Here is a 27598-nt window from a genome sequence, read left to right on the forward strand (position 1 = left end):
GTACTTGGTCCTCTTACTAGATTTAGGTTTATTTTGAAAAGTCTGTAACCTTTTCCTAATAATGGTCTTAATAAATACTGTTCTTGATACTTTTTTTTTTAAGTCTTTAACTGTGGAATCAAAAGGGAGGGTAAAGCAAGATACAAAGAATTATCTTTTGTACCTTTTTTATTTACATTGAAAATTATTAGCAGATGTTTAAAAGCAATTCCATAACCTCAGCTGCCTCTGGAAATGTCTGTTCATGTTGAAAGTTTCTCCTTTCCAAAGTTTTCTTTGGAAAGCACAGCTGTATTCCTCTACTCTTTGCCTACCATTAATTGTTGGCTTTCCCTAGCCTAGGATCCCAAGCCATGGATAGCTTTTGGGTAACCTATAGCCAAAGTTACAAAGATAAAATGTTTAGAACATCAGAAAGGACAGCTGCAGGAGAGGTGGTTCTCTTTAAGTCATTACAGGCAAAGGGGCAGAGAAAAAAATATATTCTGGGGAAAGGGCCACATTCCTAACTTTGAATAGGTATTGTTGCTAAAAATCTAGTAACTTCCCAAACTAAGATGATGGAGCTTTTCTGCTAAGAGATGTATCGTCTATGGGACAAAGCAAGTGTATCCTGGTGACTAATTGAGCAAACTCAATTAGTTTGAGTTTGGAACCTTAATTGATACTTTCAGACTTTTAAAAAGGTAACAGTTTTATAGGCCATTATCCATATTTAATCTTTCCCAGTATTTACTGTTGAAATACTTGACCAGGTAACTTTAAACTTAGAATAAATTTGTGGATTTTCTTGGCAGCATTGGCTTCTCAAGAGGACAGACTCAGAATTCTATAAAATATTTAATTTATAGTTACAAAGTATATACAAAGATCAGTGGAAGCTGTTTTTATGTGTTAAGATTTTTATCTTGGAATAATTTTAGATTTACATAGAAGTTGCAAAGATATAGACTTGCTATATACTCCTTAGCCCTAATGTTAACATTTTACATAACCATGAAACATTTGTTAAGAAATCAACATTGGTAATTGCTATTAACTAAACTCTAGACTTCATCTGGATTGTATTATTTTTCCACTAATGTCATTTTTCTTTTCCAGGATCCAGTCTAGGATACCACAATGCATTTAGTCATCATGTCTGATAAGCCTCTGGTCTGCGATGGTTCCACAGGCTTGTTTTTCAATATCTTAACAGTTTTGAGGAGTACTGATCAGGTATATTGTAGAATGCCCCTCAATTGGGGCTTGAATGATGTTTCCCTCATAATTGTACTGGGGTTATAGGTATTTAAGGAAAAAAAACATAAAGTGTTCTTCTCATCAAATCATATCAGTAGTTGAATGTTATTAACTTGGTGTGTCAACTCTGAAAACTTGCTTAAGGGTAGTGTCTGTCAGGTTTCTCCACTGTGAAGTTACTCTTTTTCCCTTTCCATACTTCTGTTCTTTGGAAGCCAGGCCCCAAGTCAGTCTGTGGGAGGTGGAGCATGGCAAGATTCTGTTCTACTTGCTGGAAGGGGAATATCTTTATATAGTACTTGGGATTTTTCTGTAAAAAGGATTGGTCTCCTCACCCCTCCCATTTATTCAGTTACTTATATCAGTGTGGACTCAGGTATATTTCTTCAGACTTTCGGTAATGTTTATTTTATTGCTTAAATTATTCCAGCTCGGCTAATGGGATTTATGTCAGGTTGGCTCCTATTTGTCTTTAATGTGTCCCCATCCTTTTGATTTTTGAGCACTTCCGTATTTCCTGGCAAGAAAGTAAGAATGTTGCTCTGGGCTTGTCTTGTATAGTGCCAGCGCTAGAATTAGCCTCTTCTTCAGAGAGCACCGGTTCTTGTTATTAGAGAATGGTTTCTAGTGGAACTCAGAAACCAATATCTGGGTGCTGGACGCGCTTATTGCTATAGGGGTGTCACTGCTGCTAGACCCTTCTAGCAAACAGAGCTAGGAAATATGTATGTGTATTAACCTATGTACATGTACAATCTTTAATGTTTCTGTGTGTGTCTGTATGTATATATACATATTATATATATATATATATATATATGTTATATATATATATAGCTGAACGTGAGTTCTTACTGATGTTTTCACTTGAATCATGTACCACAGAACATGTATTTAGATTTTGAGAATGGTATTTTCCCTATCCATAGAATAAATTCATAAAGAAAAAAAAGAACAAGCAAAAAGAAAACCCCAAAACAAGCTTTTAGCAGCTCTCTGCAAGAAATACAATACTAATATTTTTAAATAAAACTGTATTGCCTTCAAATAATGCTATGTCTTTAAAACCTTTTGACATACTTCTTCCAGCAACAGATAAGGCTGTATTCATTTTACTGGTGGAGAAACTGAGGCACCAAGAAGCTCTAAGGAAGAGAGAATTGAACTGTGAGGACAAAAGCAAATTAAACACATCTGGAGCAGGCTCTCTTTCAGTGAACCTGTAAACTATACTAATAATATTAATTAAAAGTTGTATTAGCTTCTAACTAATTTTTCATAAGATGAAAAAGCATTTCTGTCAAAATTTGTAGAAGGTATGAGATTATCAGGAAATCATAATGTATAGTATTTTTTCATGGTAAAAAACAAGAATAACATCCAATGAAGACAATGGAGTTTCTATAAACACAACTGTTTAGTAGACTGACTTCAGTAACTTTGAGGTAGAATGAAACCTATTAGGTAAGATTCTTCCACATATCTTTTGTTGCATTGTTCAAATTCAGAGATATTACTTGCAGTATATTCAGGTCATGTATAATGACTGGTTATAATAATTGAAGTAGCCCCTTTAGTTTGTTGTTTTTCCTCACGGCTTAACCTTACAAAACCAGCTATCTGCTCAAATCATAAAAGCAAGAATGAGGTGTAACAAAAAGTAACTAATAGTTATTAATAAAAATAACTAAAACTCAATCAATAGTATCCTCTTGGCAAAAGCCATAGTGATATTGGGCTTTTTTGCCTCAGGCTTAAAGGTTTCCAAAACATCCAAGTCTCCTTGCTGATAACTTTACAAGCCTTTTTTTGTTGACTTTTAACTTTCTTTAAGTGTAGGAATCACAATAGAAAACTAATATTTTTGTGATTATATAGGGAAAAACCAGAAGGTTCAGTGGGGTAAACTGGAAAAAAAAAAAAAAAGACTAAAATTTGGAGATTATCTCTGAATTTTATTCCAGATGTTTCACTTCTAGGATAGGTGACAGCTACGACCTTCAGTTTCAGTAAGTTCTATGAAAGTGACATTCAAGCCATCTGTCAAGTAACTTTCAGTCTTTAGGGTATCTTAATTATATGGATTTGCTTTAGGTTCTTTTTTTCTTCTTTGAGAAGGCAGGATGGGTAGGATTCTAATTAGTCTCTGTCCATGGTTTTCAAACATGAGCTTCCAGTTGAATCACTGGATTCTGGCATTAAAAACACCTAATGGGCACCGCTCTCCCTACCCCCAGCTCCTCATTCAGATCTGATTCTGTAGGTCCCAGAGTTTGCATTTTTAGTTAAGTTCCTAGATGATGTGGATCCTGCTGGCTCAGAGACCACAGTTTGGGAACTGATCTAGGAAGTCTTCAGTAGCTAAAAATAATGTACTGAAAGCTTGCTATGGGCCAGGTACTGTTCTAGAAGTTTGGCAGTTACTATCTCCAAAACTTGAGTAAACTTGGTCCCCATTTTACAGAGAAGAATTTGAAGCTGGGAGAGATTAAGTTGCATTATTTGTGCAGTGTTTCAAGGCTAAGAAAATAGTGGAGCCAGGTTAGAATCTAGGCAGCCTATTTGCCAGTCCTAGACACTTACCCATTTTATTGTGATAGCTATTGCTTTAAAAAAGCTAAAATTACACATTTATAATTTTGAAATAAGTCATCTCAGAATGCTTTGTACTTATGTCTTAATATAGGCAAGATTTAAAATATAACCACATGCATATCCTATAAAAACACAATTTTCTGAGGTAACAAAATACTTAGGGGGAAAGCATATTCCTTTCATCTGCTGCTCTCAGATAAGTAGAAGGTCAGCTGTTCCACTCCTATAGAGGGAGTGTTTTCAGGACTCAAGCAGAGGAGACCCTGAAAATTAGGCAAAAGGACAGGAAGTTCTGGTGGACAGAAAACACATTCAAACTGGATAAAGTCCAGAGTGCAAATGGTGAAATCCTGGATCTCCTTCAATGGATAAATATTTATTGAGCACCACCTACGTCCTAAGCAACCCTGCCAGGTAATGGGGAAACCAAAAGGCCAATTCTTTGAATGAGCTAAAAGATTGTGGTAACAAATAGTTTGAGCTCTTCAAAGCCATGCACTGTTTTAAGTAGTCATTTCACTTAATCCTTGCAAAACCATGTACGGCAGAGGATGAGATTTCATGTCCTAACTACAGAATAAGTTGCTAAAATAGATTTCTTGAAATATTTTACACGTACAGCAGAATGAACAGTAGTAAATAGGAAAATCCTGATTTCATACTCTAGTTAATGACCGAACACGTGGGTAAAGTTATCACGTTAAATTTTGTTTTTCCCTCCCCAATAGAGTAATATTTATAGAAGACGATACCTTATACTTATTTTAATGTATTAGAAATGATGCCTTTTCCCAGTCTGAAGATGGTTACTTTTTTAAATGACAAGGACCAGAGAAGTTATAAAAGCGGAAGCCACCTTTTCATCCGATCTTAGAGTTGTTCATTGAAGCAAATTTACAAAATAGCCAACCACCACCACCTAAGGCGGAGCTCGGTTAAATGCGCCCCGCCGCGCCCAATTAACGCACTGTTTGGGCATTTTATGAGGGTGAGGGCAACAGGCTCTCTGGCTCAAGAAATGTCATCATCTGTAGACTCCAAAGTTCGGGTTCCGAATATCTGCATGATTGCTTCCCTGAATTAACTATACCTATGAAAGCCAGACTTAAAAATCCTAGGGTTGCCTCCAGTTTTACTTTGTCCCGAATCCCAAGAGCATTTAAAGTCATTACAGGTCCAATAAAGTAACTGTCGCGGGGGAAGGACTGTCCACGAAACAAGAAAACACGACGCTCTCTGCCTTGGAGGCGGTCGGGAAGCGCGAGCCCTGGGGGCGGGGACTGCGAGCCTCGGCTCCCCACAGGTGCTCTGTAATCGCTCGCCGTTTCCCGATCACCCGCTCGCCCTGTGCCCTCGGGGTGGCAACCGGCATTTCCCGAGGGCCGGGCTCGTCTCCAAGCGCCGGGCGGACGACACAGCGTCCATCGGCCCTCCCCGGGCGCTCTGGTCCCCGCGAGCTCCGCAGCGAGGGGCGGGAACCCGAACTCGGCGGGCGAGAAGCTCTGAACGCCGACGCGGCTGCCACCCACTCCCGGGGCCCGCGGGGGACGGCGCGGGGGCGGAGGAAGGGGCGGGAGTTTGCCGGCCGCTGGCTGCAGGAAGGGGAGGCCGCCTGGGCGTCTGCTCTGCGCTAGGGGCCCCGATGAGCTCCGGGCCGCGGCTCCGCGGGGTCCGCCCTGCAGGTAGGCAGGGGGTAAGGGGTGGGAGGAGGTGCCGGACAGCCTCCGCGGAGCAGGCAGGCGGGTGGGAGGCGGGTACTGTGTCTGCCGGACGACCCCCCAAGAGTTGCGGGTCCTGGAAGGAAGCTCTGAAGTCCGGCAGGGGCGGCTTATTAGTTTTTTGGTCTAGAAAACCAGCCCAGAGCTTCGGTGCGGCTCGGGGTTGCGAGCGCGCGCCCCAGCGCTGGGGCGTGCCCGGGCCGCCTTTGTCCTCCGGCGGGTTGGTTATCCCTTTCCGGACGTCGGGCATTTAAACCCTGGAAGGCGGCAGGGCCTGTGCTGGCGCCCCCCTGCGCTTGCTCTGCCCTTTTGGAAAGTTGACTCTCGGAAGTTGGGTCTGGTTTTTTCTACTCCTAAGTAAAAAGTAAGAAGTGGTTGCAAGCGTAATAATGGAAGCATAACCAGCCCGCGGGAGCGCCCGGCAGGAGCCCCAGCTTAGGCCCGTACTTGACTTGGGTACAAAAACTAGGCCTTGACGGTTTGGACAGCCCCAGTGTCTCTCCCACACCCACGACTGTTTGTGGACTTAAGTTGAAGCCACATCTTTCCCTGCAGAATAATTAACGGCTAAACGTGGACTTCAGAACTTTCTTCGTGTCACTAATTGTATCACTGATAGCTTTAGAAACTTCGAGTCCGGCCATAGTGTTAAAAAAAAAAAAGAAGAAGAAAGAAAAGGTTGAAACTAGTGGTTGATGCAGAATACCTTATTTCAGAGCTTTTTATTCTGTGCTGCAAGAAATCGGGCTTGCCCCTGAGGCAAGTTGTAGGACGTCACCTTGGCTGTTCAGGGAGTGCCCTTGCCCCGACAGACGGTGCAGGGTCCGGCGGCCACTCCCATTTTGGGTTCCGTGGTGGGGGGTGGGCAGCAAGGGCAGGGCTCCAGGACGCCAACCACTAGTCAGGGCACTTCCCCCTGCATTCTTTAAATCCCATTGCTTGCCTTTTCCAACCTGCGTCCTTCCTTTTTCTCCACCCCACCCCCGTTTTAGTGTGTTTTATCCCTGACAAAGCTTACTCAATGTAGGATTATTAAACAGATTCTTGATAGGGAATATGGGTGGAGTTTGATCGGTACTGCAGTGCATGAGAACGATGACCCTGGTTAATGGAGAAGGTTGGGGAAATGAACACTTAGTTTAGGAAGGTAGCTGGCGTCTCTGGTAGGAGGGGTTTAGTTTGGTGACCAGAGTGCAGAGACTTCAGAGTTTCCAGGCAGACCTGGTTTTCAGTCCCAGCTCCACTTCAGTGTCCTTGGATAAGCCTGACCACTGTGTGTCATGGGCTGTGGAGCTGAGGGCAAGAAGGTCTAAAGTGCCAGGCCATCAATAGAGGCTAGCTGGCAGGATTATCTGGAGGCATTATCCAAGTAAGGTGAGGAGGAAAAAGGTGGGATTCGTTCTGTAAAAATTAAACTGTTTCAAGGAGCAAAGAGGTCGTAGGTGCATCATGGTGAAAAGGAAAATTGCCTAAATCAGAGGCAAGGAGAAGTGAAAAGAGGTCAAGAGACAAGTTTAATGATGGACCCATTTTTGATGAATAGATTGCAGATGCACAGGAATTTATAGGTGTTATATAGGGTATCTCCATTGAAATTGATTTTTTCCATGATGGCAGAGCGCTCTACCCTCTTAGACAATTCATTTGTATTCCTGCAGTGTAACGATGACTTTGTTAAAGTGTGCCCTTCCTGAAGTTTGTCTGCTGAGGACAAGCAGCCCAGAGTGACCACAAAGAGTCATGGAATATTATTTTCTGTGGAACCTGAGTAAAACTTACCAACTCCAGCAAAGTGTTGGAAACTTAGGTTTTAACATCTGTGTCCATCGCTTTCTGTTCTGGTGGAACAAACTGCCAGACTAGAATGGCATGTGGACCTGGCCATTGACTGCTTCTGCACGATGTGGGGCGCTTGCTAGTATCAGAGCCAGCTCTGAGCTAGCCAGGGTCGGAACTAAAGTTCTCAGAGCCCAGTTCCCCCCCCCACCCCCACCACCGCCTCCATGATACTAACAGTAACAACAAAACACCTTTAAAAAATCCCTCAGAGATTGCCATGTCTGTTAACTTTGAAACTGAATATGATTTTAGGTTATCTGGGGTGACCTGAAACTAGCTATCTTTCCTAAGTCTATGAGTCACGTCCAAGCTGAGGGCATTGTTTGAGACCATCCAGATGGACAGCTGAAATTACACCTAGCCAGGACGATTGGTGCAATTCCTTCCTCAAGACTATAAAAAATGAGTATTTTTCTTTGTGTGGATGTCATTTATTTACATAACTGTGTCCCATATTGGCCTGAGAGAAACTCCAGGACAATTCTCGTTGATATTTTTTTAAAAATTAGTTTTGAAGACCCAGTCGAGCGTGCATCTCCCAGTGCTTTCACCCTCGATGATTTGAGTTAGTTTGGTGACCGGCCGTTTGGCACCGCTTCCCTCTGCTCTGCTTCAAGCTGCCTTGGGCTCACTAACCGATGTGGAGCAGGGGCCGGAAGAGGTGGGCTCCCGGGTCCTCTACTTTGTGTGCCACTTTGGAGCTAAGTGCTTTCCTAACGGGGCAGGTTTGTGGGGGGATGAATGAGGGGACTGCCCTTCACACAAGGATTGAATGGGTTTAGTTTTAGATGTTTTTTTCTTTATCATATAACTGGCTTAAAGAGATGGGGTAATTAAAAGGAGGTGGATCCTGAACCACTTTTGAAAATGGAAGGAAAGAAAATTCCTCTGCTCTACTAAGCAGCGTGGAGCGGAGGAAGGGGATGGGGTGTGCAGTAGGAAGTATTCAGGACAGAGCGGTGTAGGGAGGAAGAGATTTCCTGGGCGGAACTGTGTGATGTAGGAAGTCTCCCCAGAAGAATGGTGTATGTGGTAAGGAGCTGTCCCTGGTGAAGTAATGTCTGGTAGAAAGTGCCCTCGTGCCAGGTTAGTATCCCATATAGTGCACTGTCCTATGAGGAAGATTCCCTGTAAAGCCACGTGGGGAGTAGGAGCTCTGGGAGAGCGGTGTGTGGGGTAGAAACTATCCCAGTAAAGCAGTGTGTTCAAAGAGCAGCGTCCCCCAGTAGGGCGGAGTCTGAGTAGGAGGTACTCCCCAGTAGAGCCGCGTGTGGAGCAACGGGTGCGCCCCAGGGGCGGGCGGAGCAGGAGGTGTATTTGGTAGAGTGTGAGTGAAGCGGGTCTCCCAGGGGAGCACTGCGCGGTCCGGAGGTGTGCCCCGGGGCAGCAGTGGCTGCTGGGAAGGATCCCGTTATCTGGTAGGGAGTGTTTCCCAGAGGCCAGGGCGTGGGTACAAGGATCCCAGGTAGAGCAGAACATGGAGACAGTATCCTGGGTAGCATGAATTGTGTGCTGTCCTCTTCAGAGCACTGTGTGGTGGAGAAGTTTCCGCGTAAAGCAGTTTGTGGAGTAGGAAGAGTAGTAGCCTCGGGTGAGCGGCTTGTGGAAGGGGAAGTATCCCCGGGGGCAAAGCGATTCCCCCTCCCCTGGGATTCTGATTCTGAAACTGCAAATCTGGATTAGGATCCAGGAATGGACATTTTATCACCCACACCAGGAACTAATACTGAGGTTGAGAAAAACTGATTTAGGGTCTACTGGACAGCAGAGAGCCTTCGTGGGTTCCTGGCTGGATGTGGATGCGGGGTGGATTCCAGGAAGAATGGGCCCCAAAAGCGACGGTGAAGGGCATGGAATTGAATTCCAGCCTCCCCATCCCAGAGCAGATTGCTGTCAGCGAGGAGGTGATGTGAGGCTAGAACAATCAGGTGTCAGGGACAGAAGGGAACGGCAGCTTCCTGGTTCCAAGGTGATGTGGGAGGGTCTGTTGTGCTACCCTCAGTGATCTCAAGGGAGAGAGCATCTTATAATACCGTTAATATTTGTTTATTCCTTACTTTCTCTCCCCTGAGGCTGTTAAGTTTATAAGGTAAAAACAGTCCTGGGCCTTTATTGTAAGAAATGCTAGACTGTGCTTTCCAGTACGGAAGTTACTGGCTATGTGTGGTTATTGAAAATGAATTAAAAATTGAGTTCGTTAGCTGCACAAGCCCCATTTCAAGTGCTCGGCAGCCACCTGTGGCCCGTGGCTGGCATATAGGACAGCACAAGTGCAGGAGTCCATCAGCAGACAGAGTTCTGTTGCACAACACTGCTCCAAGGAGTAGAGGAGGATCCAGTGAAGGGCAGCCTAGGGGGTGGGGGAAGTCTGATCACAGGTTGGGGACATAGGGTCCCCTTCATGGGGTGGGTTGTAAATGCATGTGTTTCATTTGGGAGATCAAATATTTAAGCCTTTGCTCTTGGCCCTTCCCTTTTCCAGACTTCTACCTCTTCCAGCCCATAGGGTAATCCAGTATTATCCCTACATTGTTTGTTTCCCTCTGCTATTAATTGCTTCTCGGTTATATGGACTATCTGCAAAAACATTTTCTGCAGAACAGTTCTATATTTCATATGCATTGGTCCATAATCACAGAACCATGTCACCATAGTGAATGTATTTGCATACTGTTTTCTCCATTTCTCTTGATAATACTCCTTCCTATTTTGCCAATAAGAGTTCAGGGTGAGAAAGAATTGAGCAATTAATTTCTAGTCATTTATTATGAAGCAGTTTCCCTTCCTATTTCCCCTTTTCATACTTGACTTTTAAACCAAGCAAAACTAGAAGGATTTACAGTGTGGGAGGACTGCTGTGTTTTTACCACAAGTCAGACAGTAAATTAATAAAATTCAACTTTTTTTTTTTTTTAAGGTGAGGAACAAAATGTGACAGAAATGGACGCCTTCCGTAAGAGGTAAAAATGTGCACTTCCGTAATGAAGGCCTCTTTCTTTGCTGACCGTGATCAGTCTACAAGAAGCAAGAAGGGCACCTGGGAGCTAGTAGAGCCCAGAACGGCGAGTGTTAGTGTTGGGACCAGCGGCTGGTCGACCTGTGGTTTGGCTGCTGCCTTTGGTCGTTTCAGGACCTACAGTGAGGTTCAAAATATCTAGTAACTGGTGTGGCGTGGGTGCTGGAACCATAGCTGGGGCCTGTGCATGCTGTTGTCCCTGGTTCCTGCACTGTGGAGAAGACGTTCCTGGAAGGACTGGGGGTTGGGGTGCTGAGGATGGCCGCTGTTGACCCATCAGTACAGAAACATATCCGGGTTTTCCTTGCCAGAACAGCGGTGAGGCTTGCCCAGTGCACACCAGAAGCATGTCAGCCTAGCAGGGGAGGCGCAGACAGCAGACCTCTGTCTACCCTCCACATTGACATTGGGCTTGGAGGAGCTCATTATTTAATATGACTTAAAGTGGTTATTGTTTGAATTTTTCCTTAACAGCGAAATATTTGATCCGGCAGAAAAGTACAAAATGGACCACAAGAGGAGAGGAACTGCTTTAATCTTCAACCACGAGAGGTTCTTCTGGCATTTAATGTTGCCAGAACGGCGGGGCACCAGCGCAGACAGAGACAATCTTACACGCAGGTACTGCTTTTATCTACGTGTCAGGACGACGGGATATTTAAGTGATACTTACCAAAACTTGTCCACATTGAGGAAATTACCTGGCAAGAGTGCCTGAGGCTGTGCCTCATGAAGGCACAGGTCCCTTGAGAACTTGCCTGAAATTCCTTCCTCACCTTGTTCTGTTAAATGTTAATGGGCTCTGCATCGTTACACAATTGCACAGCAGACGACAACATTCTGACTTGAATCAGTTATGAGTAAATCCTTCCCAACTGTGGGTGCTCAAGGAAAACCATCATTGTCATAGTTCATTCACATTTCATTTTTTCTTTCCTCCTGAAGGTCAATCTGTAGGTCATTAAAAACTTGTATAGATGTATGTATTCCAAGTAAGTGCAGGCATCTGACCACTGTGAATAGCTCCTACACTAATACCCAGTTTATCACCAGGTTTTCAGAACTAGGATTTGAAGTGAAATGCTTTAATGATCTCAGAGCAGAAGAACTACTGCTCAAAATTCATGAGGGTAAGTAGTTTTCCTATTTATCTTCTGGGGGAATGGAGTATCCTATCTGTAAAGGCATCCAGATAATTAACTGTGTTGTCAAAAAAGTCTTACCAACTAATTTAGCGTGGGTTACAGGTTTAGTGTGCCTTTCTGCTTGGATGTTACTCACCAGATTTAAGACTCTTGCAAAGTGTTATGCCTCCAAAGTGTATGTTTAGCATCCACTTATTACAGTCTGTTATTCTAGAAATGAAGGAAATGACCTTCTCATTTGGCAATTAAAAGTCAATGCAAACACTACAGATGCTGGGCTCTCATGTTTCAGAGGACTCTTTCCATATCCAAGTGTTTTACTGGCCTCAAAATATTGTGGATTTTTTTTTAAATTGTGGATTTACATATACTATCTCTAAACTTCTATATCACTGCACAGTAGGTAATCTAACTTACGTTTACCGTAATTACTGCATGCCATGGATTTTCAAGTTATTTGCAATGGACTATTACAGTATTTATGTATTTAAACTGTAGGGCTTTTTAAAAATTAAGTGTGATACATAACATCAGTTTCAGGTGTATAGCATGATTCAGTATTTGTATACATTGTAAAATGGTCACCTTTGTCTTTTCACCATCTCTCACCGTACAAAATTACAAATTACATTTAAAAAATTTATGTAGCCACTTTCAGATATATAGTAGTATTATAGGCGCTATGCTGCTCGTTATAGCCCCATGACTTATAATTGGAAGTCTGTACCCTTTCACCCACTTTACCTTACCTGCCAGCAACCACCAATCTGTTCTCTATCTGTAGCTTTGGTTTTTTTTTTTAGATTCCACCTGTAAGTGAGATCATATGGTATTTGTCTGTCTTGGATTTCTTTCTTTCAGCAGGACGTCCTTAAAGTCCACCCTTGTTATTGCAAAGGCTAGGATTTCCTTTTTTATGGCTGAATAATACTCCGTTGTGTGTGTGTGTCTATATATCTGGATACCTATATCCCCATTTTCTTCCTTCCTTTCACTTATGGACACTTGGGTTGTTTGCACATCTTAGCCATTGTGCTTCAGGGAACTTGGGGGATGCAGGTGTCTCTTTCCAAATTAGGTTTTCTGTTTTCATCAGTGAATTCTAGAAGTGGAATTGCTGGATTGGATGGTATTTCTATTTTTAATTTTTTGAGACACCTCTGTACCAGACCTCTTTGACCTGTGGGTGTTCAGCTTTGCTCACCCTCAGTGCTGTAGACAGGGAGCGAAGTCGGCACGCTCCCTAGAGGCGCAGCCACACAGAGCCATTGACCAGAGTGTCACCAAGGCCTTTCCAGGCCACCCTCAGCTCTCTGCTCCGGGACATATATTTTGTCGCCACAGTCCTCCCAATATGTTTTTCATGTCATTATTCTTTGTTGCAGAAAAGCTAATGAAATTCGTTTTTAAACTCTCCGAACTTTTAGTAGGTTTTTAAAAATCAAAGACAGTATGATGTAAATTATTGTTTGATTAAAGACTAGGTTATGTTTCATTACTTCCTTTTTACAGTTATTAAAATAAATTTTCCAGGGCGCCTGGGTGGCTCAGTGGGTTAAAGCCTCTGCCGGCTCAGGTCATGGTCCCAGGGTCCTGGGATAGAGCCCCGCATCAGATCTCTGCTCAGCGGGGACCCTGCTTCCTCCTCTCTCTCTCTCTCTCTCTCTCTGCCTGCGATTCCACCTACTTGAGCTCTCTGTCAAATAAAATCTTTTATAAATAAATAAATAAATAAAAATTTTCCTCATCCATCTGTAACTTTATTCTTGTATTAGATTGAATTTTTATAGGTACATAATAAACATCTTCATTTCTTTGTGAACTACTGGCTGCCTTTATAGCGTCAACCTCTAGCCACACGGATGCCGACTGCTTTTTATGTGTTTTCCTGAGTCATGGTGAAGGCAATCACATTTACGCATATGATGCCAAAATTGAAATTCAGACATTGACTGGCTTATTCAAAGGAGACAAATGTCAAAGCCTAGTTGGAAAACCCAAAATATTTATCATTCAGGTAAGACTGATTCTGTTATAATTTTTTTGAAGATTTATTTTTTTCATGAGAGAGGCAGAGGGAGAAGCAGGCTGCCATTGAGCAAGAAGCCCAATGCGGGGCTTAATCCCAGGACCCTGGGATCATGACCTGAGCTGAAGGCAGATGCTTAACCATCTGAGCCACCCAGGTGCCTGATTTTGTACAGTCTAACTGTAAAGTCCATGGTTTTGTACACGTGATTATTAAGAATTAAAGCCAATTTTGAAAGTAACTCTCCAATAATTGGAAAGGCCCTTTTGGCTTCCCAGCCAATCAGAATTACAATTATTAGTAATTCCCATTAGTAGTAATTCCTTCTTAACAAGGAATAAATGATAAAAAGATTTTCAGTTTATTAATAGACTGACATTTGAAAGGACTTAAAATAACCAATGTGCCACTGTCCAGCCCCACATGAGCTGGAGCTCCCCGAGGAAGGGTCTCTGGTGTTAGAGCACTGTGCAGGGAGGCTAGTGGGCAGACTGCAGGCGATTTCTGGTCCTAGCTTACTTCACCCTGTCACCTCTCCCCTCTACCACACTGGTATTAGGGATAAGATGTGTCTGGGCCCGAAGGATCTCATCTGGCACATCAGTAAGGATCCAAACAGTGTTCTAGTGCTGCAGTTCTGTATTTCCATGAACAGCATGGGGGCATGGCCACATTCCAGCTGCCATCAAGCCTTGAGGGGAGGGGGCAGGGGGGTCCCTGGGAAGTTGAGAATGATCCATGGTTTCCTGTTGGGACAGCTGCCTTGGAGTATCTGTCACATATGGGCAGAGTTCTAGTTCTAGAACTTAAGACAGGCAGCCTGGGTTGGAGAAGTACATTTGAGAGTAAGGAGGAGGTGAGTGGTAATGGCAGCCATGGGCGTAGCTGAGTTTACTCTATCAAGTATAGCTTGAAAAGTGAGTGCAAAACAGAACTGAGGGACAGCAATGAGCAGAGGAAAGATGCTAAGGGAGACACCCCAGCGAACGGGAAAAATCAGGGAAAATAATGACATGATTGCTTCGTGAAAGGGGGAGTGGCTGTCAGACAACAGAATTCGAAATAACTAGCAGGCTGCTATGCGGTGAGAGCCACAAAGGAGGAAAATGTTTCACCAGGTTACTTCTCTGTGCCTCCGAATCTTCATCTGTGAAAGGAGATAAAATAGCGTCTCATGATGTCGCTGGGAGGATGGGCAACCTAACAGACGGGCACACTGGGAACAGTGCCCAGCACACGCCAGCCCTCTGCAAAGGCTCACTCTCCAGCTCACTGCCTCTGAGCTGGCAGGTGAGAGCAGCACATTCTAGGGGTGTTATAGGCTAGATAGGAAGACAGTGGAAAATAAGGGCTGAAAAGAAGCCTGGGAATAGGAAATTAGGTTAAAATCTCCCAGTAGAAATGGAGTATTAGGGATTTTCTCTTTAACTGAAATCACTCATGACTTTTTTCTTTCAAAGCTTGTAAGTCTTGGCAGCTCTTGCCCTATTATTATTTGCACAATAAATAAATAGCTTATAACTCATTAAGCATTTCAGAATGAGAGCTGCATTTAAAATGCACTGTCAAATCTTCTTAGGTCACTGTATTAAGTGTACTAGGCCCACCAGAACAAAGTACACAGCCTGGGTGGCTTAAACAACAGAAATTCATTTTCTTACAGTTCCAGAGGTTAGCAGTCTTAGATCAGGGTATCATATCAGTTCTCCTTGGCTTGGACGTGGCTGTCTTGTCACTGTGCCTTCACATGGTCTCCTCTGTGCCCTAATCTAAGACACCAATTATGGTAGATTAAAATCATAACAGACCTCGTCTAACCATATCTCTAAATACAGTCACTTTTGAGATACTGAGGGTTAGGACTTCTATATATAAATGGGGGGGGGGGGTGACAAAATTCAGCCATAATAGTCATTTAAGAGTAGAAATTAATGTCAGCCCATCCTATGAGTCAGGATTAGCAGGTAAGAATTTGAGACTTCACTCGAAATTAAGAGCAAAAAGAAAAGGGCACAGTAAAAGATGTCTTCTTGGGTCACGTGGTGTCCTTTTGACAATTATGGCAGCAGCTGGTTAAGCACAACCCAGTCTGGGCATACATTCCCTGACTGAATAGAAACACTAGGCAAAGACCACAGTTTTTAGAAGAAGGGGTGCATCTTTGGTCCTACAGTGTGGCTGATCCATTAGAAACTTTAAAACCACAGAGGCTTTCTCCAGAGCATACCTTTCAATCAACACAATTTGGTATACAGTTGAGGATGCCAATTTTTTGAAAACCTTAATTAGAAGAAAACCTAAGTGGGGAAAACCAGTCAGCTTTGTATGCTCCGAAACTCGATGGCGTGGTTTCTGACGTACCTATAAAGCAGCTTCTGTTGCTGCTGACATGATGGACATGATGATCATGATGAACGAAAGGACACATTGACTGTAAGCCTGAAGCACTGGGAAGGAGAGCTTAGGTAAGACCAGAGAGTGGTTTTTCTCCTAGGCGTGCCGGGGAGACCAGCACGACGTGCCAGTCATTCCTCTGGATGTAGTGGATCATCAGACCGACGCACTGGAGGCCAACGTCACCCAGGTGGATGCGGCCTCCGTGCACACGCTGCCTGCTGGAGCGGACTTCCTCATGTGCTACTCTGTGGCAGAAGGTGGGTGGCTGTTCACTACCAACCACAAATGGGCCACAGTGATTTGATTCTGGTGCTCACAGTCTTAGAAGAACAGATTTCTTTGATCACATGGCACAGGGTGATCTCAAGTGTAGAGTGACTTACAGAAAAATCATTCCTGAGAACCGTGGCAGCTTACAAGTTATACTGAATATTAGCTGCCCGTTATCATGATGGTGTCATAGTGGTATTTGTGGAAAGCATTGTTGAAAACACTTAGATGCTTGCTGTTCCTTGCTAGGGCAGCAAACTGTTTTTCTTTCCAGTCTCGTGTCAGAATCTCTGCCTGGCTACTGTGTCTTGGGACTTTTCAGGAAACGAAGGAAACTACTTAGAACTAACCCCATTTTTATAAAACTATATAAGTCAATCCCTTTCTCATATGACACTAGTCAACAGAGAAAAGTTTTGAAACGGACATATCTTAAGTATTTAAGAATTGTTGAGAACTTCTGTTTCTGTAGGGGTGCATTAAAAACTCGAAGTAACCAAAAGCCAAAAATACTTCAGTGTCCTTTTCCTTCCTTTTAGGCTATTATTCTCATCGGGAAACTGTGAATGGCTCATGGTACATTCAAGATTTGTGTGAGATGCTGGGGAAATTCGGCTCCTCCTTGGAGTTCACGGAACTCCTCACTCTGGTGAACAGGAAAGTCTCTCAGCGCCGAGTGGACTTTTGCAAAGACCCAAATGCAATTGGAAAGAAACAGGTTCCCTGCTTTGCCTCAATGCTAACTAAAAAGCTGCATTTCTTTCCGAAATCTAAATGATAGGGACTATTTTGTTTTATGTATCTATATTCAAAACAGATTTTCCATCTTTTTATATAAATAAATACTACTAGGTTGAAATTTAAGATAAAGTGATTTATAGTCTTAAAGGTTTAATGAGAACTTTAAAGAACAGTTCATATTGGTATTAGACATGGTGAAAGGGTTTTGATATATGTGAAATGAAATCCTCAGGGAATTACTATAAAAATCCACAAGGATTTGTAATACTTGATTTTTATAGTAAATCACAAGGTTACTCAAAATATCTGGCTGATTTAACTTGTATTTTGTTTTTTATAAAAGTTTTATAGTGTTTTTAAAGGTTTTTGAAATCTAAGAATTAGTTGTTTTTCCTTAATAAAATATTTGAAATTCATATTTTAATTTTTCTAATTCACTTTCTTATTTAATTCAGAGTAGAGTTTTACTTGGTCATACAAATTCATCTACATATGGATTTCCACTTTTTAAAAAAGATGTTATTTATTATAGAAGCTGGGTGGCTTAGTGGGTTAAACCGCTGCCTTTGGCTCAGCTCAGGTCATGATCCCCATGTCTTGGATCACATCCCACATCCAGCTCCTTGCAGGGAGCCTGCTTCTCCCTCTTCTTCTCCCCCTGTTTGTGCTTCCTCTCATTTTCTGTCAAATAAAGTCTTTCAAAAAAAAGATTTTATTTATTAGAAAAGACGGGGGGGGGGGTGTGGAGGGGACACATGGAGAGGGAGCAGCAGACTCTCCATTGAGGAGGGAACCCAATATGGGGCTCAATCTCAGGACCCCGAGTTCATAACCTGAGCTGAAGGCACAGCTCACCCAACTGAGCTACCCAGGAGCTGCCAGTTTTATCACTTTTTATACAGAACTTCAACTCTCACATTTAAAAAAAATAAAACCTTTACGGAAAGATATACCATGATCATGGATTGGAGGTTTAGTAATGTTAAAATGTCCATCCTGCCTAAACTATCAATTGACAGATTCAATGACATCCCTATCAAAATACCAATGGCATTTTTCACAGAACTAGAACAAAGAATCCTAAAATTTGTATGGAACCACACAAGACTCCAAATAGCCAAGGCCACCTTGAGAAGAACGAAGCTAGATGTATCATGCTTCCCGATTCCAAACTATGTTGCTATTCCAAAGCAATAATAATCAGCATGGTACTGGCACAAAAACAGATTAATGAAACAAAACAAGAAGCCCACAATCAAATAATCTTTGACAAAGACAGCAAGAACATACAATGGGAAAAAAGACAGTCTCTTAAAGGGGCATCGGGGTGGCTCAGCTGGTTAAGTGTCCAACTCTTGGTTTCGGCTCAGGTCATGAGCATGGGATTTTGGGATTGAGCCCCATGTTGGGCTCTGCTTAGCACATGGTGTGCTTCAGATTCTCTCTCCCGCCACCTCCCTCTGTCTCTCTCAAAGTCTTTAAGAAAAAATGAAGTCTTAAATAAATGGTGCTGAGAAACTAGAGAGCTACATGGAAAAGAAGGAAACTGGACCACTTCTTACACCATATATAAAAATAAAATCAAAGTGGACTAAAGACTTGAATGTGAGAACTGAAACCATAAAACTAGAGGAAAATATAGGCAGAAAGCTCTTGCACATTTGGTCTGAGTTTCTGCTCCCAGGCAAAGAGCAACAAAAGCAAAAACAAATAGGACTATATCAGACTAAGCAGCTTTTACACAACAAAGGAAGCCAATGAAACAAAAAGGCAACCTACTGAATGGGAGAAGATATTTACAAGTTATATACATGATAAAGGGTTAATATTGACATTATATAAAGAACTCATTCAATTCACCACCAAGAAAACAAAAACCAATCCAAATAAAAAATGGTTAGAGGACCTGAATAGACATTCTTCCAAAGGAGACAAACAAATAGCCAATAGACACATGAAAAGATGCTTAATCATCCACAATAAGCTATCACCTCCCAACAGTCAGCATGCCTAATATCAAAAAAACAATAAGCGCCGGTCAGGATGTAGAGGAAAGGCAACCCTTGTGCACTGCTGGTGGAAATGTAAATTGGTGCAGCCACTATAAAAAACAGCACAGAGTCCCCTCAAAAAGTGAAAAATATTAATACCATACAATCCAATAATTCTACTAGAATTACCAAAGAACACAAAACCACTAATTCAAACAATATATGTATCTCTAATCACTACAGCATTATTTATAATTTGCTAAGCTATAGAAGCAGCCTAAGTATCCCTCAAGAAATGAATGGATAAAGAAGATGTGTACAGGCATATCTCATCTTTTCACGCTTGGCAGGTTTGTTTTTACCCAACCAAAGGTCTGTGGCAGCTCTGCCCTAAGCAAGTCTATTGGCACCATTTTCCCAAAAGTATTTGCTTATCTTGTGTGTCTCATTATTTTGGTAATTCTCATAGGTCAGATTTTGTTGTTACTATATTTGTTTTGGTGATCTGTGATCTCTGAGTTTACTATTTTAATGGTTTTGGGGTGCCATGAATAACACCTATCTATGACAGCAACTTATTAAATGTGTGTCTTCTCATTGTTCCACTGACCAGCCATTCTCTCCCCTCCTTGGGTTTCCCTACTTCCTGACCCACAACAATTCTGAAAGTAGAGGCCACTGTAGGATTATTAACAGGCCTAAGTGTTCAGGTGAAGGGAAGAGTCTAGGTTTCTCACTTTAACTCAAAGGGTAGAAATAATGAAGCTTGTTAAAAGCCAAGATGGGCTCTTGGGCCACACAGCCAAGTTGTGAATACAAGGACAAAGTTCTCAAAGGAAATGACAGTAAATTTGGGAGCCGTAAGAAAGTGGAACGGCCTGACTGCTGATAGACAGAAAGTTTGAGTGATATGGACAGAAGATCAAACCCACCACAGCATTCCCTTAAACCAGTATAAGCTAAATCCAGAGCAAGACCGTAACTCTCTTCACTTCTGTGAAGATTGAGAGAAGTGAGAAACCTGCCAAAGAGAAGGCAGAAGCTAGCAGAGGTTGGCTGGTTCTGAGGTTTAAGGAAAGAAGCCATCTCCATTACATAAAAGTGCAAGATGAAGCAGCAGGTGCTGATGGAGAAGCTGACAGTTTTCCAGAAGATCTAGCTCAGATGATTCAGGAAGGTGACCACACAACAGATTTTCAGTGTGGATTAAGCAGCCCTCTTGCGAAAAGATGCCATCTCGGACTTCCATAGCTAAACAGAAGTCACTACGCCTGACTTCAAAGCTTCAAAGCTCCTCTTGTGAGGAGCTGACGAAGCTGGTTACCATTTGGAAAATCCCAGCTAGGGCCCTTCAGAATTATGTTACATCTACTCTTCCTGAGCTCTGTAAATGGAAAAACAAAGCCTGAGTGATAGCACAGCTGTCTACAAAATGGTTTACTGAATATTTAAGACCACTTTTGAGACCGACTACTAAAAAAAAAAAAAAAAATAGAAGATTCTTTTCAAAATATTACTGCTCACTAACAATGGACCTGGTCACCCAAAGCTCTTATGGAGATGCACAGTGAGATTAAGGTTTTCAATTCGGCTAACACAACATTCACTCTGCAGCCCATGGATCAAGGAGTCATTTCAAATTTCAAGTCTTAATATTTAAGAAGTACATTTTGTAAGGCTGTAGCTGCCATAGACAGTGATTCCTCTCATGGATCTGGGCAAAGTCAATGAAAATCCTCTGGAAAGGATTCACCATTCTAGATGCCAGTAAGAACATGTGTGATTCATGGGAAGAAGTCAGAATATTAACATAAACAGGAGTTTGGGAGAAATAGATTCCCACCTATATGGATGACCAATACAGAGCCAAGACCAAGTTCAGGACTCCCCTGCTCCCATCTTGTATCCCCACCTGAAATGCTTCCCCTTGGTTCCAAATTCTACCCAAAAGGCAAGGCCCACCTTTCCCAAGTGGTTTCTCTGAACTCTGATCTAACCATACTGATGGTCTTGGCTCCCTAGGTACAGAGTTCAAAGGCAGAACATGTTCTAAGGACTCATCATAATGCTTAACCTGGTGATATTCATTATAAAAACATACTAGTGCATCCTCTTAGTTTAGTTATAAGACACCAATATAGTAGTGATTCAAAATCTCCATGTTTCAAGACACTGACAACACAGCAAGTGGTCACTGTGCACTGATACAGTTTGCCTACAGGAAGTTTGATTCTGATTTGATTGAAAGACAAACTCTGAAAACACTAGGAGCTTTGGGTTTGTTTTTTTTTTTTAATAACAAATCTCTAATATCAGGTTATCACCATCACCCTTTCTGGCCCACAGACCCTGAAATCCTGGACAATGGACCAAATACCATTAGTTGTAAATGAATGAAGATTTATCATCTTCTCTGAGTAGGTGCTGAAATCTGGCTCTGTGCACTTGGGCTAACTAACCTCTCCGTACCTCCATTTCCTTATTACGAAACTGGGATTAAAAACAGCTACTCTCATAGGATTATAGGATTACAAATACGTATACATAAAAGCTTACATCAGTACTTGACAGCATATAAACTCTATCTATCTCAGTAGATATTACTTAAAATGAAACGTTTCAAATGACATTTTATGATAACTTTAGCTATGTTTAATGATCAAGGGTCTTGGAATAATCATGTATTTAAAAATAAATTAATGACAAGACAATTCTAAAGGAAACCGAAGAATAAGAGTGAATTCCACGCACCCTGACCATTCCCCCTCGCAGGGAGAATGAACACAATGTCTGAGGACGAGGATGCTTAGCTCAAGTTCCAAGCCCCAGCCCCAGCCCCAGCTGCTCTGACTTGGACTGACTCAGCCAACCTCCTTCTGGCATTAATCCCTGAAAAGTCATGTGAATCCACAAACCAAAAATCTCAAATGAGAACTTCAAAGAATACCTGTGTTTTTGCAAGCATTTTTTTTAATTGACAAAAGACACTGAAACAATCAAATTCAAAGAACTATGGGACTCAAAAAGTTTCAGTTTCTAAGTTGCGGAATCAACACACACTGGAAAAATTCAATGACATTTAAAAATCTAAGATTAATTCTTTTCATTGACCTCCTCTCCTTGCATTCGCAAACAGAGGGAGTGGCGCACCTGTTTCAGGGTTTCCATAGCCTGTCAACGGGAAAAAGAAAAAAGTACGTGATCAAAGAGAACGAGAAACAGCATTACTGCAGGAGAGGAATTCTATAAATTTAATGGATCCTTAGGTTAATAAATCTATTGAAACTACTAATGGCAAATGTCTACAGTATTTTGATGAGTAGGGATCCTTTCTGAAAAGAGTTTAAGGCTTCTAATATATCCTTCAAGTTCTTGCTGTTTGCTGTTCCTTTTATAATGGTTTTTCTAGTTCTTATTTGAAAAGAAAAACACTGGGACCAATCATTCTCCCTTCTTCCTCAACATTACTGCCTTAAAAGAATACTTCATAGGTGCTATTTTTTTTTTTAAAGATGTTATTTATTTATTTGTGAGACAGAGAGCGAGGGAACAAGCAGAGGGAGCAGCAGGTGGAGGGAGAAGGCTGCAGGCTCCCCAGTGAGCAGAGAGCCTGATGCGGGGCTCGATCCCAGGACCCTGAGATCATGACCTGAGCCGAAGGCAGACGCTTAATCCACTGAGCCTCCCAGGCGCCCCCATAGGTGCTACTTTAAATCTTAAACGCCCAGGACTATCAAACAGTGGGAAGAACATCCATCCTTTAGCCTCCTTGGATTATATCATTCAAATGTAAGAGTACCCGCCAATTAAAAATAATACTATATTTTTCTTAAGTAGTGATTTTAGAAAATTTAAAAAATTGTTAAAGGTTTTATCATCCCCAACTCTTGGATTACAAGTTGAATTCTAGAATTTGTTTTTTTAATTTGAGAGATGGGTAATTTAGAATGTTACAGGTAACAGACATTATGAATATTGGCTATTAAAGGAGCATGCATTAGTCAATGGAAGAGATTTTTACTGAAATGTTTTTCTTATAAAATTACTAAGAAAAATTAAAAATCTAGTTAATGTGTTAAGAAGCGTGTAGCATCTGAATCAAGCTAATGAGTCCACTGAGAGGCCAGAGTAAAAGCTGCCTGAGATACAGATTATGTGGAAGACCCTCAGAGCACAGGCTCCAGAGTCAGGCTGGTGGGTTCATAGCCTTGTCTCCCCACTTTCTACAGTGTAATACCTGGGCAAGTAACTAAGCACCTCCCTTTTCTCACCAGAAAGAGGGAAAAGATGAAATGAGGAATCCATGCTGACTCTTATTTTTAAGGAGGAGAAGTTATAAACACCTTTAAAAAGCTTAACATGTTTTACCGATGTTCATCTTCCTAAAAGTCTACTTTCTTTTATGTTTTTAAGAGTTGGGCTTGAGGGGTGCCTGCCTGGATCAGTTGGTTGAGCTTCCAACTCTGACTTCGGCTCAGGTCATGATCTCAGGGTTGTGAGATCCAGCCCCGCATCAGGCTCTGTGCTGGGCATGGAGTCTGCTTAAGATTCTCTCCCTCTCCCTGTGCCTCTGCTCCAAAATAAAATTAAAAAAAAAAAAAAAAAAAAAAGGGAAGAAGAAAAAAGTTGAGCTGGATATTGGACAATTTTGTTTAAAAACACATACTCAGAATGTGAATAGAAATCAGAAATAGAAATAGAAATAAAAATTAAGAACTGCTATTGGAAACTATTATTTTACGATCTCAAAGTCATTTAAGACATTTCCCCCCACACATTAAAAGACATCCCCATGCAGAATATGGGAGTCAAAACCAAAACTGTAGGATGTGAAATTAGCATCACACACTGTTTCACTGAGCATCAACTGAACCATCAACTGTTTCACTGAGCAAAGCAGAGTACACAGAAGTCTACTGAGGACCAAGCCTGAACTTAGGGATTTCCCTGATACTATGTTCTAGCTCCCAAAGAGCCCAAATAGGACCAGTCACAAGAGGTCGTATTTCCGACAGGGTACCTTAGCAAGATCTTCTTTTAACTTGTTGTATTGCACCACATCAAAATGTTCTTTCTTTGATTTTTTATGGAAGAAGTGCAGAAACTGTCTCCTTTTAACAGCTGAGTAAGTATAATCCTAAAAGGAAAAAAGGGGGGAGGAAAAAAAGAACATGTTTTAAATGAACATAATGTCTCTGTAAGAAAGACACTTGCCTTAGCAACACTAAAGCAAAAGAAGGCAGATGAGTAAAATATTTGCAGTGGCCAACAGAGGAAGCATAAGGCAACACAAGGAAAACATTTCATCTTGCTTGAGATCAGCGGCTGTTCTCAAAAGCAAGCAAGCTGGGAAGAGGAATCACACATATTGGGATAGAAAGGAGAAAAAGGAAACTGTTTTGGCAAAATAATCATGCAATGAAAGCTAAAGTTACTGACTGTTTCTGCAATACGTAGTCAATTTTATTTCTAAAGACACAGAACACAATTTGATGTGTTTATCTCCACGGAGAAATTTATGAGTTGTACTATTTATTTCTCTAAAGAGGTTATCGGTTTTCTGTGCTGTATATGTGCTATTCTTGTGGAAAACAACAACAGAATTTATCAGCTTTTACAGACCCAGAGAGCAATTCAGTAAATAAAAAAGGTTTTATTGCTCATTACTTCAGTTGGATATGGAATTAGTTGCAAAACATGTTCTAACTTACCATTTTCCTAACAAACTACTCACCTGGCGAGTGACGATAAAGTATGCAAAAAAGACCATGGAATTTGCAAACGTGATGAAGTATGTCACCGGTTCCATGATATCCCAGGAGTACACCCACCAAGTGAGCCAGGCCAACGCCCCGCCCTGAACAGACAACAAGGCTAACCCGGTCCATAAAAGTCCACTGGTTTTGGCTTCTGAGCGAGCTTCGATGCCAGCTTTTATCTAAGGGGCAAAACCAGCCTGGTTCAGTTTACAGGGTACCCAGTCACAGGGAAAGAAGGAACAAAAGTAAAGTAACACCTATCTGATTATATTAACGAGGTCTGATTTAGGGAAAAGTTATGAAGCAGACACATTCGTGAGTGATCATTTATTTCCAATTCAGTTCATTAAATGAGCCATTTTTCTTAATATAAAGGTAATATCTGCTTGTGGGAAGAAAAAATTAAGTAGTATAGAAGGGTATACAATGGAAAACTCAAGACGCTGTCCTCTGAAGCCTGAAATGATAGGCCTATTCTCTCTGACCCAGCAACTGTACTTCTAGCAATGCGTCCTGTAGGTAGCCATGCTCACACATGGTCCATTTCAGGTGCTCAAGAGTAAAAGACTAACACTTGTGCCTACATCTACCAAGCTATTATGCAGCAGTATCGAGGAAACTATGTACCCGTGCAGAGATCCTTCCAGCATACACTGTTGGTGAAAAAAGGGGAGGGAGAACAGTATGTAGCAGTGTATGCCCTTTTCTGAAAAAGGGAACAAAATAATGTATTTGACTTGTGTATACACAGATGAAGAAAATCTAAAATGACCCATGGGTGTGGGGATATGGCAGTAGGAGGAAAACTTTCCACTGGCACCTTTCCTGATTTTCAAATCTTAACACAAGTAAATATATCATCAACTTTTTAAAAAGTGAAAAATAAAAATGTGGGTACACACAATTCAACAAATAAAATTTCAAAGTCCCTCGCTCTGCCATCTCCTAGGTATCCTTAGACGATACTATTAAAAAAGTTTATCTCCAGAAACTTCCTATTCAGATACAAGGATATGCAGAAGACACCCATCCAGTTTTAAAAGTCAGAGGGGATTGGAGGTTTAGGAGACGCTGTTCTTTCCCTTAAAACAGACTCCAACCCCGCCTCCCCAAAAAAGTTATCTTTTCCCCTCCATCAGTGACTAACTTCGGATGTTAGGAAGCCATTGCTAACTTTCCAGCTGTCTGTATGGTAAGCAGAGCTGGGGCCACGGGCCTGTTCTCCAAAAGAGAAACCGGGAATGCTGGTACATCCAGACCGATCTGATCCTCATTCACAGAGGCAGTGTGGCCAGCGGCGGAAGGCAGCGCGCACACTGTTCAAGATGGCGGCATCCAGTGGGGCCACCATGCACTAGCTCTGCACCTTCGCTGTCTCTGCGACTGAGAGGCAACAGTACACGCAGGCTCATTATGAGGACTGAAGGAGAAAGTGAGCCTATGTAGGGCGTTCCCCCAAACATTCACTTAGCTAGTGCTCAATCAACAGTATTATTTTCAAAGAGCCTCAATGGTGATGCTTCCTAACCTGTTCAAGAGGTTGCAGTTGTCCCTTCAGGTGGTCAATTCTCTCCAGTAAGTGGTGCTCTCTCTTTTTCTGAAACTCTTCTAAGTGCAAAGCCGTGAACAGTCTGTGAACCAAGGATTTCACATTGTCCATCTCTGTAGCATGCTCCATACTCAGTTTCTCTGAGAGAAGACACAAAGGGTACGTAAGGCAGTTACCACACTTCTTCCTCCAGGCTCTCGGAGTCCAGGGAACCCAACCTGTGTGCCCATGGTTGGCGACCTGGGCACTCCAAGCCCTAAGGAGGCATCTGGGATTGGCCTTTCTTCTTGTCTCAGGTGATTTGTCCCTCCCACAGAAACAAAGGCAGGAATGATAAATTATTAGACAGTAGGCTTAAACTTCATTATGTTTTTTTGTCTTTTTTTTCTTTTGTAATATGACTTTACTGTTTCATTAAAAATCTTCATATAGGAAAAGGTAGCCATCTTTCAGAATCCAGGTGCATGCCTCACCTTGTTTGTAACACTTTAGAGTTTATGGGATCATTTTGTCATTGTTTCAAGTTTTTATTTAAATTCTAGTTACTTAACATCTAATGTAATATTGGTTACAGTAGTAGAATTTAGTGATTCGTCACTTATGTACAACCGCCAGTGCTCATCACAAGTGCTCTCCTTATGGTTATTTTTTTTTTTTTTAAGATTTTATTTATTTATTTTTCAGAGGGAGAGGGAGAGCAAGCACAGGGAGACAGAGTGGAAGGCAGAGTCAGAGGGAGAAGCAGACTCCCCATGGAGCAAGGAGCCCGATGTGGGACTCGATCCCAGGACGCTGGGATCATGACCTGAGCCGAAGGCAGCTGCTTAACCAACTGAGCCACCCAGGCGTCCCTCCTTATGGTTATTTTTACACCTGACTTCAACCTAAGATCCCTCCCCCTCTTAGGCCCCAGCCATTTATTCAAAAATCACTTTAGGATGCACGGGGAGGGAAGCTGGTATTCAAACATGTAAATGATAGTATAATATGTATAATATACATTTTGAAAAGCAATTAAAGTGTAAGTTCTTTTCAGCAAGATGTAGGTCTGAAAGGAGGTTCACACTGAGAAGAAAGGAGGTCAGTTTCTAAGTTATTTTTTTTTTATTTTTTTTTAAGATTTCATTTGTTTATTTATTTATTTTTTTTTTTAAAGATTTTATTTATTTATTTGTCAGAGAGAGAGCGAGTGAGAGCAAGCATAGGCAGACAGAGTGGAAGGCAGAGTCAGAGGGAGAAGCAGGCTCCCTGCGGAGCAAGGAGCCCGATGTGGGACTCGATCCCAGGACGCTGGGATCATGACCTGA

The 27598-nt window shown here is 42.0% G+C and overlaps 2 protein-coding genes across 3 annotated transcripts in view; one reads left to right on the top strand and one right to left on the bottom strand.

Moving 5' to 3' along the window:
- The first annotated feature begins 5027 nt into the window (after positions 1 to 5027).
- CASP6 (caspase 6) lies at positions 5028 to 17408 on the top strand. 2 transcript variants are annotated; one of them, XM_082728182.1, is made up of 8 exons: positions 5108 to 5519; positions 7904 to 8055; positions 10312 to 10354; positions 10885 to 11031; positions 11464 to 11540; positions 13397 to 13572; positions 16079 to 16238; positions 16791 to 17408. In XM_082728182.1, the coding sequence occupies exons 3-8, from the start codon at positions 10335 to 10337 to the stop codon at positions 17027 to 17029; spliced, it is 819 nt and encodes a 272-aa protein (XP_082584308.1). In that variant the 5' UTR covers positions 5108 to 5519; positions 7904 to 8055; positions 10312 to 10334; the 3' UTR covers positions 17030 to 17408. The 2 variants fall into 2 exon arrangements, with proteins under 2 accessions (XP_082584309.1, XP_082584308.1); XM_082728183.1 differs by lacking the exon at positions 7904 to 8055 and having other exon boundaries at positions 5028 to 5519.
- A 4527-nt stretch (positions 17409 to 21935) lies between these two features.
- The window catches only part of MCUB (mitochondrial calcium uniporter dominant negative subunit beta), a 100960-nt gene continuing 95297 nt past the window's right edge, over positions 21936 to 27598 (bottom strand). The window contains exons 5-8 of the mRNA XM_082728181.1: positions 26271 to 26431; positions 24718 to 24921; positions 24004 to 24120; positions 21936 to 22154 (exon numbers count right to left, since the gene is read on the bottom strand). Coding sequence (XP_082584307.1) covers positions 22077 to 22154; positions 24004 to 24120; positions 24718 to 24921; positions 26271 to 26431 — 560 coding nt within the window. The 3' untranslated portion in view covers positions 21936 to 22076. The remainder of the gene's footprint in view (positions 22155 to 24003; positions 24121 to 24717; positions 24922 to 26270; positions 26432 to 27598) is intronic.

Source organism: Mustela nivalis (assembly GCF_964662115.1).
Source record: "Mustela nivalis genome assembly, chromosome: 4".
NCBI lineage: Eukaryota > Metazoa > Chordata > Mammalia > Carnivora > Mustelidae > Mustela > Mustela nivalis.